At 37.4% G+C, this 19,159-nt stretch overlaps 2 protein-coding genes across 6 annotated transcripts in view; both read left to right on the top strand.

Moving 5' to 3' along the window:
• The window catches only part of LOC117157337 (fibroblast growth factor receptor homolog 1), a 112,589-nt gene extending 97,370 nt beyond the window's left edge, over positions 1–15,219 (top strand). For 4 of the 5 annotated variants that reach the window (XM_033335325.2, XM_076624710.1, XM_033335327.2 and 1 more), the window contains 9 exons: positions 6,514–6,852; positions 7,432–7,824; positions 10,180–10,367; positions 10,991–11,123; positions 11,475–11,963; positions 12,199–12,697; positions 12,873–13,013; positions 13,102–13,207; positions 13,432–15,219. In XM_033335325.2, coding sequence (XP_033191216.1) covers positions 6,514–6,852; positions 7,432–7,824; positions 10,180–10,367; positions 10,991–11,123; positions 11,475–11,963; positions 12,199–12,697; positions 12,873–13,013; positions 13,102–13,207; positions 13,432–13,539 — 2,396 coding nt within the window. In that variant the 3' untranslated portion in view covers positions 13,540–15,219. Of the gene's footprint in view, positions 1–6,513; positions 6,853–7,431; positions 7,825–9,087; positions 9,270–10,179; positions 10,368–10,990; positions 11,124–11,474; positions 11,964–12,198; positions 12,698–12,872; positions 13,014–13,101; positions 13,208–13,431 lie in introns of all 5 variants that reach the window. The other variant, XM_076624709.1, reaches the window with a different exon arrangement.
• Positions 15,220–15,866: 647 nt separating this feature from the next.
• On the top strand, positions 15,867–18,585 carry l(3)73Ah (polycomb group ring finger 3-like lethal (3) 73Ah). The gene is made up of 5 exons (XM_033335338.2): positions 15,867–16,082; positions 16,434–16,724; positions 16,818–16,963; positions 17,039–17,182; positions 17,253–18,585. The coding sequence occupies exons 2-5, from the start codon at positions 16,448–16,450 to the stop codon at positions 17,376–17,378; spliced, it is 693 nt and encodes a 230-aa protein (XP_033191229.1). The 5' UTR covers positions 15,867–16,082; positions 16,434–16,447; the 3' UTR covers positions 17,379–18,585.
• Positions 18,586–19,159: the final 574 nt, after the last annotated feature.

Raw genomic sequence — 19,159 nt, 5'->3', positions numbered from 1 at the left:
CAAAATAGAATTCGAACAGACTAATCGACCCTAAAAAAATATTCCACTCCCATTCTGTGGTTTTAGTTTCCTCGTCAAGACAATTCATCGTATAAAACGTAGAATAAAATTGTATCGGGATACAATTGATTTTAAAAATAGCTAATGTCCATTTGCATTTTGTACATTTCAATTTGCGAAGATAAGTATCGTAAAGACAATTTTTAGAAGATTGGCAACCAGAATATATTTAATTTGAATTTGCCCATTGAAATATTGTTAATGGTACGTACTGGATAAAATAAAAAATCGTCGAATTAAGATTTGACGAAGCTGGTGGATTTTATTTTATTTTATTTTATTAGGAAATTTCCTCGCTACCTGCATATTTTATTTTGTGTTTAATATCAAGAACGATCTTCCCAGTATAAAATACAGAACACAAATCAGAGTCGAACGATTTAATTTCAAACGCAACTTCAAACTATTGTGACCGCATATGACACAACGATGTCAGTCAAAGGATTAAAGAAAATGGAGGTTCGAGTCGCTCGCCAGAAATTGTTTACAACGATTCTCGTATTCGCGGATGGCCTTTCGTCCGAGTAAACCCGCCAGAAGCAGCGAGCTTTGACGAAAATGTAAAGGAGGAAGGAGAGGATCGAGAGAAAAGACAAAGAAGCCTCTCGGAATGTTTGTAGCTATTCGTGGCGCCTGGAACGAAACAGATGGCTGCGTGCGTGATGTCATACGCAGAAATCGAACTCCGTTCTACCAGTCAATAATCGATATTTTCTATTTCTCACACTTTCGAAAGTCTTCCGATCGATTTTTCTAACAATGTTGATATCTCATTGATTACTATGCGCTGTATTACAGAAATTATCTGAGATAAAAATAACGTTTAGTAATAAGAATTTTCCTTATATTATTAAGCAAAGAAGATAAGATATCGAGGATTTTTTTAATTCCCCGCTGGACTGTGACAATTAAACAACTTCTCTTAAACACGCCTGACCAATATAATTTTATTGCCAAGACGAAACAATGAAATTTTCAGCGCCTATACAAACCAGCGCGAACCTTCAAAATGTATCGCTTAAATTCTTTTTACGGATCCAGATAAAAAAAGATATAAAAAATGATCTTTGCTGTCCCGTTCGCGATTCCGACCAATCGCAACGTTTTCGAAATTTCTTTTACGCTTCGCCTGCTAAAATAATCCTTCGAACTTGTCGAGAAAGCTCGAGTTGCTGCGTTCGATTTGAAGAAAAAAGCAATAGAACTTAACGTCCGAGTATCAATGGCAGTGACTGCGTATTGAACGTTATTTGCAGATTTAATAGGAGAACCGAAAGAAAGAGAAGAAAATACGAGAATCAACGATCCACGCAACGAAGCAATTTTCAGACGCAGAAACAGAGAAAAGTAAAGGGAAGATCCTATTTCCATTCGAAGATTTCAATGCGCAAACCGGAAACTATCCGAATATCCGAAGATAAAATAAAACGCTCGCTTGGACATTGAGAAGCAGCGAACAAGCTACGTAAGTAACGAGTCGTCTGTTTGCTCGTGTGGTGTCTCCTCGGTCAAACAATCGGAGAACGTCCACGAGGCATCAAGTACAGCACGTGAGGACGCGTGTCCGAAAAAAGAAGCGGGAACGGAACTCGCAAAGACAATAAACTCGATGAACTTCCGTCGAGGGAAAAGAGAGCTCTCACGGACAATTAGTCGTTTGTACACGAACGCCGAGGATGTTTGGAGATAAGACAAAAGAAACGGAGAAAGCAAGGAGACGAAGATGCAACTGGAGTAGCTGCGGCTACGAAGCGCAGCAACATCGACTCCAGGAAATGGTGGGCGAGATGGAATTCGTTCTATGCTTCTAAAGACCAGATGATAAATAGTCTTTCAACGTGGCTAATTGCAGACACGTTTCGAGCATTTTGCAAGGTATTCGCAACTATTGCTGTTGTAACGACGTAAATTAGGCAAATTGGCTAATTTCGTAGCTGTGACGGAGCAAGCGGAATTTATTAAAACGACGATTTCCACGTTTATCGCTCGAGATCGACGTTAATTGAAATAGTTAGGGTGGCCATTGAAAGGTATGTCAGGAGACTGAGTAGCATCGAGCAGGATACACGGTTTGCCATTTTGGTAAATAAAACGCGACTTTTGGAAAAATTGTCCGTTTCCGAAGGTTGAATTGTGCGGGCGTTTAACGTCGATATCGATCGATTGAAATTTCTAATAGGTGTAAAGCATATGAAATCGGTAAAATGACAGATACTAATGGAGAAAAATATGTTGAGAAATATAAATGTTAAATGTACGTACATCGAGAACACTTGGTACGTTCTCGTTATGATCGTCCGACGTTCAAACAAGTAGATTCGACGTGTCGAAATTCACTCAGTCGAATACCAATGATAGTTTCATGCCACGTGATAGTTAAATTAAGACGAAATATTCAAATTCTTCCTACGATTATTTGATTTTATTTCGCGTTACGACCGATAAGTAATCGACTGAATGATAGCTAAATACTCAAGTAGAAGCTGCAATTTTATTACAAATACAACCATCCTTGCCTCACTTTGGTTACGCTATTTTGTCTTTCAAGGTGCCTGATAGAAAGAGCGAGAAAGCTACTGTTTGCTTCGAAGAGTTTCGTAACGAGTAGTTAAATAGAACCTAATTACCAAGAGTTAGCAACTAATAAAATACGAACGAAAACAACGAAACGAACGAGATGCAAAGTGTTTTAAAAAATATAAAACAGTATAACAGCGTATAAAACGTGTATACATCTGATATCGAATTAGCGATTAATAATCGATAATTAACAGAATTCCATCGGCATCGTCGCACTTGAAAGGCGCGAACAGACGTTCTATTCGAAACGATGGCGCGACCCGTGGCGGAGACGAGAGGATCGGCACAGACACCCTCGACAGATCTCTAAATTTAGTTAGACGCGTTTTACTGACGGGGAAGAGAGAACGGATCGACGTCGACGCAAACGAACGGAGAGGAAGAGGACACGATAGGACGTGGTTCCAGATGAAACGTCGGAAGGGACAGTGTCGCGATTCTCGCCTGGCCAACGTCCAAATGGCGATACCTCGATCGCCCAAATGTCATGAATGGGTCGACCTGGTAAACGTTTCCCCGTGACCAGATTCTCGAAAGAGAAAGAGCTCGAACCGAGCCAAGTCCACGGCTCTCCGGTCGCGCCGAAGTTCAATCGATGTTCAAGGTTGAGAAATCGAGGAACGACGCTGACCGATTTTGCATCGCGCGATCGTCGTGTCAGCGGTTCACGCTTGCGATTAAAACGGAAAATTGTATTTCACGCCTTCTACCTTGTTATCGATTTTTGATGTAAGGTGGTGGAAATCGGTGTAAGGTATCGCGGAAATAAAAATCTGCGTTGCAGGAATATCAACGAGAGAAGTTCCAGGGTCGAAGAAAGTCTATCGGGGGCCTTCTGTTTCTTGAGAAAAGCGAGATTAAACGCGTTACTCTTTGAAATTTCCTGTCGAGTTTGAAGTCGTTTATTCTTACGGTTGAATAAATTTGTAGAAGCAGATCGAAGCAGATTCTAATTGATTCGTTAGTAAGCGTTGGTACGTGTTCCAGTAACGTAACCGACGTGGTGATATCTGTTTAATGGCGAGAACGTATTCCTTTAATTAAATAAAACAACGCATTACATAGATTGGCATCAGTCAATAACGAAAAAGTAAAAAAGGGTGGAATGAAACACACCGTCAGGATATGGTAAACGATGAAGGAAATAGAAGAGAACAGAGTCGTATGACAAATGATATCTATGAAACTGAGTAATGAAACGCCAGCGAACATCATTTTTCAGTTACAAATATTCTCGACAAGCTGTATTATTGAACGAGCAATAAAATATCCTAAGGATTAAAACTGATATGTTTTACTGGCAGGAGTAAAGGAACAACCACCACCTTGCTGTAATATATTACAAGACCAAAGAAATTCCATCGGGCCGTAGAATAAAAACAGTTGTTAAATCTTAGCAACAACGATGCACTCGATGTCGCGAGAATCGATACGTTATCGTTCGATCGTCGTATCGTCGAAAATTTAATTTCAATTAAATCTATCACGCCGCCCGAAGGATTTAATTACCAACGATCAAAGATAAAATGGATTAAAAGGCTATGATGATCGCGCGGCACGACGATATCGGGCAATTACTTCTCATCTACGTGAGCTGTAATTCTAGAAAAATCGTTGCAGAACTAATAATTACAAGGCTCGAGCCATCAATTTATAAGAGAAATCGATCGACAATTTGTTACAGTGAACGAAGCCCGTGTAATTGAATATTAGCAGAGGATGGAGAAAATAAATTTCTGAAATTGCGGTTAATATCCATTAACCGCGGTTAACGAGTCGACGATAACTAGGACGAGGTTGTTGTGACAACTGGAAGCGGTTACGATCGATGATCGAGGTTTCCTCGGAGGCGGAGAAAGGATATGATTGATGAATCGGTGGTAGAGACGAAGCGCATATCGTAAATAGCTGTCGATCTGACTAGGAAGTTTCAAACAGCTAAAACTGCAGTTAATGGAAATTCGTATTTTTCTGAATACGTAATACTGAAAGAATCCTCGTCAGATATTCCTCTTGCACGCTGTATATTATTATTATTATTTGTTTATCGCAACGAGATTCAAAGTCTGGTACGATCTCTGTTACAAACGTGCACGTTTGACATAATTGTAATGAAATATAGGGAAATATGACGTGATATTAATATACTGTATAACACGATAAATAACCTGATATAATATATCGTAGTATAGCATAGTGAATTTCAGGTTCGACTTTGGTCTTTGTATATTAATTGCAGATCTTTTTATTGCTTGAGCTTTCTTTGTTTCTAACTTGGCCAAGAGGATACTCCTGTTAGATTGTTTGTTTGTTTTTTTTTTTACAAAGAAAACTGTAACAGTGTTTGCAATGAAACTTGCAGAGTATATTTTTGCATATGTCAACAACATGTGTCATTTTTCTTGTCGAGAAGAAATTAAAATTGACGGCACTGTATGCCCTCGTACGCAATTGGCAAAAGGACCTCGTCTCATGGAGTCCACGATTGCGGTCGTTCTAGTCGTTTAAAATAAAAAATTCAAGGAGATCGTTAATTAGGATGAGTTTGACTGTATCACGAAACTAGGACGAAAGCAAAAATTAATTAAAAGAACAACGACCCTATGGAGTTCGATCGTCGATCCTCTCCATTTTTCTTTAACATTCAAAGGCTTAAATAAACAGAAAAAAAGGAAGGTATGGAATTTGTTCTTGTTCAGACTATAGCGATACACGCGTGGAAGATTCACACCAAATCTTGAGCCAATTGGTCGAGTAGATTTTATGGTACCGTGAACGCCGTGTTGAAAAATAACAGACCTGAGAGAAACGTGTTTAAAATGTTGTGTATCGATGATAATTATTCTAAAAATCTTTCGAACGTTCGTAACTTCGTTGATTAATCTTACATTTCTCAGAAATCCATAAAAATCTACGGCTTACTCGTAGACGCTCTAAATAAGAAAGAAAATGATCCTTGGAAGAATTGAAGTTTTCCAAAAATGGTACTGCGTCCTCGAATTAGAAGTAGCGGTTTTTAATTAACACACAACACGATGTACGTATACGTATGTTGCTTCTTAAAAAGACGCCAATTACGACTCAGCGAAGATCAAACTGAGATGCAAAAATTCAGAAGGTCGCGTTATCCTTCGTTTGGCATTTGTTTGGCGGATCATTTTCAGAACATCCCTTCTGTGAAGATACCACGTGTCCGCTATTAAGTACGCATCGCAATGGAGAATTGCTTTCCTAAATAAAGGATTCTACGCGTGAGTTGTGCGTAGCTAAGAGAATCGACGTGAAATATCGAATTGCGATACTTTGGCGCAATTTTAGCGGCGTTTATTACGGCCACGATTCGCGGAAGAATCGAATTAGAATCCGCGTTAGGCTGCCAAGTAGCGAAAGCTGTCGGTTTATCTTTCGTGAACTTGGTGCCGAGGAAGCGTACTACGAGCCATGTTTCGCGTCTGTGGCGCTAAATAATCTGGATAGAATCCCATTAATACAGCTTTCACGTGTTTTGCTGAAGAGATACCTAACGATCTTCGCATCGTCGTACGACAAGCTTGTAATTTCATTGCGAAACTTCGAATTACATCGCTCGATACAATTAACACTAGAACTACCACGCCACTCAAATTGACTGGTTTTACAATTTTATTTTAAAATTCCTACTTTATGCTACATTTTTTCCACAGTGATGTAATGACTTTCGCAACGATAACTAAAAGAATAATATAATGAACTTTATTTCGTATTTTATGTATTCAAACCTGACATAATTTTGTATCAAGGCTACTTTTACCAATGCGACCTAATAATAAATAAATGATAATATGAATTTTTTTTAATAAAACATATGAAATATGAATTGTCTTCGTTTCACAGATCTGAATCATCCCGACACGGTGATTGTGTCAATCGGTGAGAAGCTGATCCTACGATGCTCGTCGAGTTCGAACGCGGAGACGATTTGGTACAAAGGCGACGATATTTTCCGACCATCGTCGCCAAGAATTCGATTAATGAAACAGACGCTGAGGTTCAAGTACATCGAGCCCGAGGACGCAGATTCGTACAGTTGCCTGGTTGGATCAAACATGACGAACGAATGGAGGAACGTGACGATACGAATAGAATTGTTGCAGAACGACGAATACCAGCACGAAACCGAGAGACTGGAAAGACACGAGGAGGAAACGAACGAATTGGAAATCGAAGCGAGAAGTTAGTACTCGGATTTTCTTCGCTTTTCAACCTTGGACAGTTGTTCGTACTTTGTATCGACGATATCAAACAAAATTTGATTAAAAATTCGCGATCGCTTATTAGTTACATTTTCTACGTAATTTGTTATTTATAATTTGAAAGTTATAGCGCAAGAATCGATAATAATATTCCTTAGCTCTGCAAAAGGATAATAACGTTACCTATCCTGCGCCTCTTTCGTCAGTTAATTCTAAATCACCTTCATATCGTTGGAAATCTCTAAAAATTCCAAACAGCTTCAAAATATCTGGAAACCCTTCGTTTTAAGTAATTTAGGAATTCGTAGAAATAATTTCGTTTCGCTCTTCCTGCATTGTATCATCCGTAAACTTGAAGAAGTCAGATTACTTCAAAAATCCACTCCCTTTAATGCGAAATTCCAATCGATGTTTCTTCCCTTTCCAAAAGTCCCTTTTCAAGTATTACAAGTTTAACCTGACGCTGCTATCTTTCGTTTAAACGAGTCAATTCTAGATCCTCCAGTTAATTTGTCGAATTAATTCTGAATGAAAGAGAACACGAATCTCGGTGTCACAGATTTGCCAGAAACGCGATCGTTGCACCTGGAAAGCGAAAACGCGGAGGTCGACCTGGACAACGAGAAACTGGAGAACGAAACAGCCGGTGAACACAACAACACGGCTCCCGTACGAGCACCGTCGTTCAATAAAAGCGTAGAGATGCCAAACGTGGTCGTGAAACCTGCTGGCAACATGTTACGTTTACGGTGTCCAAGCTTTGGCAACCCAAGGCCGAACATCACATGGTACAAGAACAACGAAGAACCAAAAAGAACGCTTGGCACGGTGGTTATGTCTAAGTGGACCTTTAGATTGGAGGATCTAGTGCCTGAAGACAGCGGCAATTACACTTGCGTGGTGTGCAACGAGCTGGGATGCATCAATCGCACGTCCAAAGTTGAAATTGTCGGTGAGTACCGTATTTTTTATCTTTCTATTTACTAAAACGTACAGCGTAATGGAGAAGTAAGAGTAACGTTGAAATGAAAAAGTAAAGTGTAATGTTGAAATTGTCAGTGAGCCGCGTTCAGTGCATCGTGCTTTTTATTTATTTTTCTTTTTTCTTATTTATTGGAAGGATGCTATGTATAATGGGAAAGCGAATGTAGCCTTGAAATTGTCAGTGAGTAAACGAGTGTCTCATTTTTTTCTTCTATTTATTGGAAAGATCTCTCGTCTGTTTTCTTTTCATTAAAGCAATTCGGGGAACGATAGTACAATGGGGAAGCAAAAATTTGTGTTTTCTGTTAGTTAGCTTTTGTTGAATTAGCTGCGACGAAGTTAGAATAAACGAAGTAAGCTGTAGTGGAACGATGTTGTAGGTTTTAAAATGAAAAAAGAATCGCGGTATTCAGCGACCAGGAAGTTTCTAAATTTCGCAATATCGTTTTATATTATCATTTGCTATACGTTCTTCAATGGAAAATATTACGACATATTCAGTGATTATGTAAAGAAAGAAGGTTTCTTAAACCCATACAATTTGCACCTATTTTTCATTGGGAACAGTAACAATCAACGATAACAATCGAAGAAGGATATTTCGAAGAAGGACATTAACGACCATTAATCACTGTGCAATTTCTATGTTCGGTCAAATGATTTTAAATTACCATTTGCACCTTCTCCAATGGAAATACCAACCATTGAAAGATTCCTATGACACCGGGTAGCACGAAGAAAAGAATCACGACGTTGGATCATTGCAAACTTATCAAATCTCATAACATTTCTCACGTTACTATCTACCATCCATCTTTCACTGGAAATGCCATCGATTAGAAATTTCCAGCGATCGCGTTGCATAAAAGAAGAACATTTCTAAAGGAAAGTTTCTAAAAATTCCATATCTTTTTACATTATCGCTTGCTACACGTTCTTCGCTCGACGAAAGGAATCAGCACATTAGATTGTCATAAGTAAACTGCGGATCTTTATACATTTATGAGCAATTTTTAACTGATGCAATGCAATTTTAATTTTTACTGAGTAAAACAATTCTCTACTGGGGTTTTATTTTTTAAATTAAGTATAAATATCCACAGTCTAGCCATGATTAACATAAACGTGCTCCGCTGGAAATACTATCGATGAGAAATTTCCAACGACCGTCTAGCATAGAAAAGAAGGGATCACGACATTAAACAGTCGTGAATTTTCATTGCATCTATAGAGCGTTTCCCTCATAAACCATACATCAACGTGGATTTCCCGAAGAACGTAACCGCGGCGGTGAACAGCACGGTGACGTTCAAGTGTCCGATCGTGTCCGATCTCGAACCGTATATACAATGGCTGAAAGTAGTCGAGTACCCTGGTGACCAGGAGAATTCACCGACCGGCATTCTTCTTCAGGTACAGACAGACCGGATTGCTTAGATGGTGGAGGTTCCTGTGTCTTCTCGATGGATTCATAATCATCGCTTTAATTCTCCACTTTCGAATAAGAACTGTACATATTGTTTAGGTGGTGGAGGTTCTTGTGTCTTCTCCATGGATCTTTAATTATCGCTCTAATTCTTGATTTTTAATTAAACACTACTTGTATAAAATGATTATGTATAATAATGTATACAAGGTTTTATGTAAAACAAGACAGATTCCAAGGGATTCTGGTGATATGTGAACTGTCTGCGGCGATTTTTAAATAATATCCTAGTGACTAACGATACGGTGAAGGAAACATGTGCCGTTTGGTATTTCAGGTGCTGCCACGTGGATTGTTTCATTTTGTTCTTTTTTTACGTTTTAATAATGTCATGTTGCTGTATTCTATCTTCTTTTTTCTTCCGATCTGTTTCTTCGATATTCGACGATCGAGGTCTCTTGAGATCAAGCTTACTTGTAGAAAGATCGTAATAGAAGAAACTGACATGATATAATAGACATTTTTTACGTGTTATTTCATTCCTTGCTTCTTAATGAATTAAAAAGTACTCGAACTAACTAATATTCCACACAAACGCGCACAAAATTTCTTTAAATTTTCTTCGTTCTTGATTAATTTTAAATTATTTGAATGTCTTTGAGAATCTTCAAAAATGATGAGAAAAATTGTACAACCTTAATTCTCGAAATCTTAGAAATATAATCATGGAATTCCTTAAACCATGAAAATAATTATAATCGTTATTATTAATATTCGATCTCTATAATACAAGTTTGATGCAATAGTTTGATCTCGAGAGATTTCTTTTCATCTCTTTCTATTCTCTGATACACTGGAGCTTGGTAAAAAAGGTGGTTGGGTCTATTTTTCCTGTAGAGAGCGTGAAACATCGGCCGATACTGACCAGGCCTCCAAGAAACACGACCGTTCTGATAGGAGGCAACGTTACTATGACCTGCGAGGTTCTGTCGGACGCGCATCGTCATCTTGAATGGTATCACGGTTATCACACGTCTTTCGACACTGTCAACAAAACCAATCAAAGTTTCCGGGTGGAGGTCAAGGTGGGCACGTAGAACTACTTGAAATTGCATGCAACACACTCTTATTTTCGTTTATACGCTTCCGCTTCTTATGTCGTCAATAGATCAAAATTAATTTAAAGTTTAAATGTGGCTAAAGCTATTTTTCAAGTTTCCTTGTTTGCGATCCTAATAACACTTTCTTTAACTCTAACTTTTTCTTATCCGATGTTCTTCGATTTTGCATTGGTTCTGTTAAAGTCTGAGCTACTATTACATAAGCGTCAGTTTTGCATTTTAAACATAGTGTTATTCTTCTCATTGCTATGAAACGTAGAATTATGGAACAGAATATTACTTTCATCAGAAGATCTAAATTGCACAGTATGATAAGATTGCAAGTAAATTTCATTTTATTTACAAGCTATCTTTGTACGTTTTCAAGTATCAGAATCGCTTAATTTTCATTCAATTGCAGTTAGCTTCATATTTATAAAGAAGATCATTTCTCTGTAGTTCTTTAAACTGAAACTATGCCATAACTAAAATCGAAGACAACCTTACAACCATTTGCTAAATCATCCCCTTACTTAATCATCTCCTACTCAAAGCAACGAAGCTGTAATCCTCCATTTCTCTAAATCCTACTGAATTCTTTCCAACAGGCGGAAGGCGCGGACAATCCAGAAGTACTGAAGCTATACAACGTGACACAGAAGGACGAGGGGTGGTACACCTGCATAGCGCAGAACGCGTTGGGAGAAACCTTCAGCAGTGCCTATCTCCGAGTAGTCGAATGTACTTAAAACTTTTTGTAATAATAAAAATCCCTTTTCCTTAGTTTTGTTCCTTAGTTATGTTTAGAAGGAGATATAATTGACATCTTTGCAATGGATTCTGCTCTTTCTCAAAATTGTCCAATAAGCTTCCTAACGTTAATAACTTCATCATCTTGCTATATTTGCAAGAAGATTATCGCGTTCTGCCTAAAAACAGAAACAGTAAAAATTTCTCTATAAAATTAAAGAAGTATCTCTAGTATTCTAAACGTATACCAAGAAATTTGCATACTCAAACACCTTATAACAATCTTGCCTTTTCGGTCTGTCCATCGTCCCCAATTCTAATAAACATTTCTTCATTCTCCAGCTTTGGAGGACCATGGAATACCATTGACAGCGAAACCACAAATTCTCGTGAACGTTCTCGCCGCTGTCCTCTTCATCTTCTTCGCCGTGGGCGTGGTGGTGGTAATATACATTTTCCATCGTCTGAAACGCGAGAAAATGAAGAAGCTGCTGGCCATAGAGACGGCACGTGCCGCAGTCGTGACTCAATGGACGAAGAAAGTGATCGTGGAGAAGCAGAACTTAGTAAACGCGCAGAACGTTCAAGAACCGTTGCTGATGCCCGTGGTGAAGATCGAGAAACAAAAGTCGACTGTCGCCGCGGAGGACAGCAATGGAGGAAGTATCTCGGAGTACGAACTTCCGGTGGACAGTGCTTGGGAGTTACCACGAGAACATTTGACTTTGGGAAACACCCTGGGCGAAGGCGCATTTGGAAAAGTCGTGAGGGCGCAAACAAATACTGGAAAACCCGGGATTCCTTGCGTCGTAGCTGTGAAGATGCTGAAAGGTAGACGCTTTATCCGACGCTTCGTTCTGATCGTTCGAAGTTGCTTGAATTCCTCGTTATGATTTTGCTAGCTTCGCTCCTTCTTCACGTTTTTCATTCTTTCTCGCTCGAACTCCTTTTTCATTCGATTTTCATCAAAACTATCTAAAAATAATTCTAATCTATGCAAAAGATCTAATCGCCAATTACACACCAATCATTTGACCTAATTACCCAGTGACTAATTTCTCCACAGAGGGTCATACCGACGCGGAAATGATGGACTTGGTATCTGAGATGGAAATGATGAAGATGATCGGCAAGCACGTGAACATAATCAATCTGTTAGGAGCCTGTACACAAGGCGGGCCATTGTACGTGGTCGTAGAATTCGCTCCGCATGGAAACCTTCGTGATTTTCTACGGGATCACAGACCTTCCTCTGGATACGAACCGACCATTGGCCAAGAACCAAAAGAGAAAAAGACTCTCACCCAAAAGGACCTAGTATCGTTCGCCTATCAGGTAGCTAGAGGGATGGAATATTTAGCGAGCAGAAGGTGTATCCACAGGGATCTGGCTGCCAGGAATGTTTTAGTCAGTGATGAATATGTTTTGAAGATCGCTGACTTTGGTCTCGCTAGAGACATACACTGTCACGACTACTACAGGAAAACCACAGACGGAAGACTTCCAGTTAAGTGGATGGCACCCGAAGCTCTCTTCCATCGAGTTTATACCACTCAGTCCGACGTGTGAGTATAAGAAATATTCTTAGTAATTGGATAAATATTCATTTGTTGTAAAGAATTATTTATCTTTTCGAAAGTATAAAATCGAATGAGTCTGATAGCATCTAACAAAGTGTCCCTAACACTGGTATCATTTATATTCGTTGACTAATTTGAGTCTATCGTCGTAATGTTTCAGATGGTCGTACGGGATTCTGTTGTGGGAGATCATGACACTGGGTGGTACCCCATATCCGTCCGTACCATCCGTAGAAAAATTGTTCCAGTTGCTAAGAACTGGCCATCGAATGGAGAAACCACCGTGTTGCTCCATCGAAATGTAAATGCAACTTTTACAATTTACCATGCGTTTTTCATCGTGACGGAATACTAATACGCGATACTAATAAAACGAAACAACGTTGCAGATACATGTTGATGAGGGATTGCTGGAGTTACCAGCCTAACGAACGACCAATGTTTGGGGAACTGGTCGAGGATCTCGATAGGATATTAACGATAACTGCGAACGAGGTAAGAAACTCGAAATATTCTCTGAAAACCGAGACTGAGATTTTGAAGTTCCTTTCAAGCAGAAGAGAATTTCCAAGCTTCAATGATTTACATAATCATTCGTTTGCCTTGCGCGAGGATTACTCGGTCGTTCGATTATTTCTTCCAATCTTCGAATCTCAGTTATATTCAAAATAATCCTAATGTGTTTGGAATTTGAGGAACGATGTAACGTATCGTTTTAGGAATACTTGGACCTTGGCCTCCCGCAGCTAGACACGCCGCCGTCCAGTCAAGAGTCCAGCGAAGCCGACGACGACGAGGGCGAAGAAAAATTCCCTTACCTACTGTGAAAATCCCACGAACGATCGGTTTTCGCCGAAGATTGTGTAAAAACTCTGAGAAAGATCCGGAATGGACAACGAACGAAAGAAGCGCAGAAGATAGAAGCACGAGAAGGACGAGGGGTCAGATGCGAAGAAGAGAACGAACGAAGATCACGAAGAAGAGAAAGCTATTTTATAGTCGAAGAACGCTGGTGAACGAAAGTCGATCTACCGACTGACCTAGCGAACACGCCAAATAATATAAATCAGTATTGAATTGTTTAGCGCGTATTCCGTAGAATTTAAGGAAGAAGAAAAAGAAGAAGGAAGAAAGTAACGATCGAGGAAGAAAACTCCGGCCTTCGAGGAGACTGATTTTCTTACGAACAACATTGTATTTATTTTCCTGTTATCTTTATATCCTGGGAAATCGATTACTATTATGGAACGAGCGTTTGTTCCACGTGATTCACGTACACGCGTTTCTCAGGTTTCTGTCGTAACAGAATCGTATCGAAGACTTTTGCTGCACACCTGAACTACTATGGCAGCCGAAGCGTGAGATATATAATAAAGAATAAAATTTCTTACAAAATATTCACGTCCAATTTTGTACATGTTATACTACCGTGCCATTGATAAGTGCCTTGGGAAGATGAATGAAAAGAGAATGAGAGAGAGAGAGAGAGGAGATGGAAGGAAAGTTCCGCCAGGGCTTCTTGTATTCGTTAATATGAAGAGAAGAAGAAACACGTACATATATATGTATATGGTGCATCAGGTTTGCACAGAAGAGATACCTGATCTACAGGATCATCTCGAAAAGTGTTTGTAACTAGTCAATTAATAAAACCTGTACGTTTCTCTGTAACATAGCTCGAACTCGGTTATTAAAGTATAATGATATGTATTATGTTAGCGTTTCTACGTGAATGGACTCTAGTGGACAACGAGCGCGAATCTTCGAATTTTTGTAGAAAGATGGAAGAAGATTGTAGATTGTAAGTGAATGATACGATTCGTCGAGTTTTTAATCGTCTTTTTTTTTTTTTTTTTTTAACACGCGAGTTTCTACGTTGTGATCCGAACGGGAGTGTCTTCGTCGAGGAGGGACGAGAACGATTCAAAGGATATTGTACAGTTTCTTGACAATACGACGGAAGACAATTTTGCACATGACAAATGTTAAAAAAAAAAAAATAAGAAGAAGAAGGAATTGAAAAAAAGAAGATAGAGAAGAAGATGATGGAGAGAAAATTCATTGCATCGTCCACGTGGATGTAAAATGCATAAAGATGTATAAATGGTGCATGCGAGAGGTGCTTAGTAGTAGATAATTTATTTCTCTGTATATTGTTACTTAGGATGTATTTTAGGATGTCGTTAACACTATTGTTTTTTTTTTTTTTGTATTATTATAGAACGAATGAGGCGAGATACGTGTAAAATATAGAATGGAGATTAATCAATTGATCAACGAAAATAATATACAAAAATGAGAGAAGATTCTTTGTACATAGCACCGATCTGTTTATTTAAAAGTTTTTCTCAACTTTTTCTTTTTCGTTTCGTTACCCAGCACCTAAAGGTAGCCAGTAAATCAGCATTTACCAAGGTAGATTGTATGTATAGTCTGCATAAATATTGGATTATTATTGTAACGTGAGTTTCGTCTCGAATAAATCACTGGAAACTGTACCCACATTACTCAATGTCTACATTTATTATTTCCAGACGTTTTCGCATGGTTTTTGCAATTTTCACGGTTCTTATTAATTTTAGATGTTACAAACTTGGGATTCTGAGAAGGATTGAGAAACGTCGAACGAATTTTCACAATCTAAATATATATCGTCATTCTAAATTGAATCTTTGCAATTACTAAATTATTATTTTTGAGAAAATTCCCTAGGGTTATTGTAATTAGTGGGCTGAAAATCATAATGCTATAGGTTGCTTCAATGCTATTTTTCTTTTAATGTTATATACATAATAATCGGTTATAAAAACATTTCGTAGCAGAAAACGAAATTATAACTAATAAACTATATTAATTATTTAATTAAGGTTGAACAATGAACTAAGCTAAAAACCGTATGACTAACTCATATTTATTAAATGTTTACGATTAAGAAAAGAAACAAATACAAAATCCTTTCAAGTATCTCTAATTAATATAGGTTGAAATCAAACGAGTCACGCGCGCGTAAAAAATAGATATGCATGCATCGACACGGTTAAACGAATAAACAAATTAGTTTATGATTGATCGAGGACATATTGAGGGCATTGGAGAACTCCCCACCACCAAACGAAACCGCGTGTCCAGAGATGAGCTAACCCATAAGACAAACGATGGCGCTGAGATCAGTTCGTTTTGTTGTCATGAGTCACATTTACACTAAGTTGTTTTTACCAGGTTTTTAGTCGAACATTTAATTTTGTATTCCTCCATTTCGCTTCGATTCAACGACAAAACATGCCAAGAATAATACGGACCATTCGAATGAATCTTCCTAACGAATAACACGAGTGATAGTTGCCATTGTGTGCTAACACTCGACATTCAGGTTAGAATCCGATAACCCACTTTTTACTGAGCTCAGTACTTATTTTCTCCTTCAGATCGTTGTGTAATAACCTTTATTTTATTTCCTTACAAATTTTAAACGATTTAAACCATGTGTCAGTAGAACGAATTCTATGAGTTTTACGTATTGCCAAATTTTGGCCATTTCTGTAATAATGTTATTCGTGTACCATTATGTCAACAGTTACTTTGGAGCTTTTCTTTTTTTTTTTTTTTTTTTTGGAAAATAATAGTATCGTGAATTACTGTGTAAGATTTTAGTCTTATAAAGTAACAGGTTTAGAACGATTTGATAGCATTGAAATCTAATCGCATTTGTATGATGTCTCAGGTAATATTTATTAAATGGTGATTACCAGTGCCATGGAGAGGAGAATCAAGTTGAAAACACTAAACAGCCACATAACGTGCAAGATATGCAAGGGATACTTGATAGATGCCACTACTGTTACCGAGTGTTTACACACATTTTGCAAAAGCTGTCTAGTAAAACATTTAGAAGAGAAGCATACCTGTCCAACATGCCAAATTGTCATACATCAGTCACATCCCCTCCAATATATTAGCTTTGACAGAACTATGCAGGATATTGTCTACAAATTAGTTCCTGATCTTCAAGAGAGTTAGCATTGTCTTACCATTAATAAAACTGATAAGATAACTTAAAAATTCTCTATAACTGACAACACGATTAATCTGGTATATTTATCTTCAGATGAAATTAAAAGGGAAAGAGAATTTTATAGAGCCAGAGGTTTACCTTGCCCTAAAGATATCCTACCAAATGCTGGAGATGTTGAGGAAGAAAAGGCAACAGCTGATGCACATGCAGAATCAGACTATCACCGTACTGATGAGCAGGTAAAGAGAGATAAAAATTGTTTACTCTATATTTGAATAAGTTTTGATAATTATAAACAGCAAATGTTTTCACAGGTTAACGTATGTTTGGAATGCATAAATACAAGCTTGAAAACTTTAAAACGAAGATTTATTAGGTGCTCTGCCCAAGCAACCATTACACATTTGAAAAAGTTTATTGCCAAGAAAGTGTTAAATGGAATGGAAAAATATCGGGATGTGAGTAAAAATTATGAAAAATTCATATCATAATTTATATTGCATTACTAATTAATGATGCTCTTTGCAGATTGATATATTGTGCAATGATGAATTATTAGGCAAGGACCACACGTTGAAATTTGTTTATGTAACAAGATGGAGGTTCCGGGACCCACCTTTAAGGTTACAATATAGACCACGAATAGACATATAAGACTAATATCTCTATGTTCGATATGCGATGAAAATCACAAAAAATCTTGTACCTATTTTATACATTTGCTAGTTCTATCCGTGTATTGCTCGTCATAGTACTTATTTCTGTGTTTTTGGCACAGTAAAGAAATTTAATTCCGAGAATAATTTCCTGCGACGAAACAGAGTTGCTTTACACCTGCAATTTTCTATCCCAGCAATAGAAAGAATTGCTTTAACCAGATTACCAATAATCATTAACACGGCATATTGTTACAATAGCAATTCTATACATTCGATTATCATTTTATTCCTTTCTAGTTAAAGTTTGGGATCGTTTGCATATTATCTTCGATTGAGTTACATTAACTCGCCTTTCTTATGTTCGTTACGAATTATTGATCTATATTTGTGTAACGCATAAATATAAGTAGATGAAGAAATCATAGCGACACTGTGACAACGAGAAGGTAACTATTTCGTTCGCTGGCAGTATCGCTAAATGCGATTCTAAATATTTAGTTTTATATTACCGTGACGCACCTTGCGTGTTCTCGTATCGATCCTTTATAAGTAATGTTTTTAGTTCGGAGATACAGAAATAGCAATCGGTATGTGTCACGGATAAAAATTTGTTGCTTTCCCGCGCATGGCAACGGAACAAAAGATCATCTTTCTTATTGTAATCTTAAGACGTAGATTTCTTTTTATACATACCCTAATTGTATATAGAATATTTTTGACAGAATCCCGAATATTTGACAGAATATTGCGCGTAGACACAGCTTTGTATTAGAGAGAGGGGAAAAAATGGAAAAAATAACCTGGGTCTAAGTACTGGAAGATTTGGACCCTTTTAACTTTGTATGTTTATGCGCTGTACACATTCTAATTCAGGCCCCAAGTTTCACTCAATACCAGGATACAAAAGAATTTTATCAAACATATTTTCTCGAGGGATTTGATAAGGACAACGATGCGTTGAGTGAAACAGGCAGGGCCACATATCGCTTAGTAGTTGAATGAACTTGTTTTGGCGAACAGTGTAAAGTGAAGGAAACAAAGTCGTGTGATTGTATATAAATATTCTAGAGGGAAGAAATAAATAAAGTACAGTTTACTTTACAAAGTAACGGCATTTTATGTATGCCAAGACTTGTATGTTGTACACTATGTGTGTATCTCCATAAATTATTAAATAAATATTATGTTTTGTACAGTATCAACTGAATCGATTAACAAGAATTCAATTATCATCAAAAAAATAAGAAACTTATAAACTGCGAATGTTTATGCAAATTTATATCTTTGTATGCAGTGGCTACAAAAAATATTTGCATATATTCTTATTTTCCAATGAAACATCTTTTTATCAGGTTCTATATTTAATTGTTATTATACTAACTTTTGTAGTCATATGAAAGTATCACTAAATAATATGAACCTTACTGTGCTTGCATTTAATTAATTAATATATAAATACTATAACAAATATAATGTGCAAATTCAGGGTGATTTATAGATGTATGTTAGTATTTCAGAAAATGAATCTACATAATAAAATAAATAATGAAATTTATATGAACATTTGCTCTACGTATCTTGGTTTTTGAGTTCATATGATGTGTTTTACTTATTTTAATGTGTAGATTCGTCCCTTAAAGTATTGACACTTATCAGTCACTTTTTATAGTTACTGTTTGAATATTTTATATATTTTTGAACATTACGTGTATTTTGTACATTATTACATCTATAAATTTGTATAATATATGCATAAACATCTGTAGTATAGTTGCA

This window comes from Bombus vancouverensis, chromosome 15 (assembly GCF_051014615.1).
Source record: "Bombus vancouverensis nearcticus chromosome 15, iyBomVanc1_principal, whole genome shotgun sequence".
NCBI lineage: Eukaryota > Metazoa > Arthropoda > Insecta > Hymenoptera > Apidae > Bombus > Bombus vancouverensis.
This window is presented reverse-complemented; position numbering and strand designations above follow the sequence as displayed.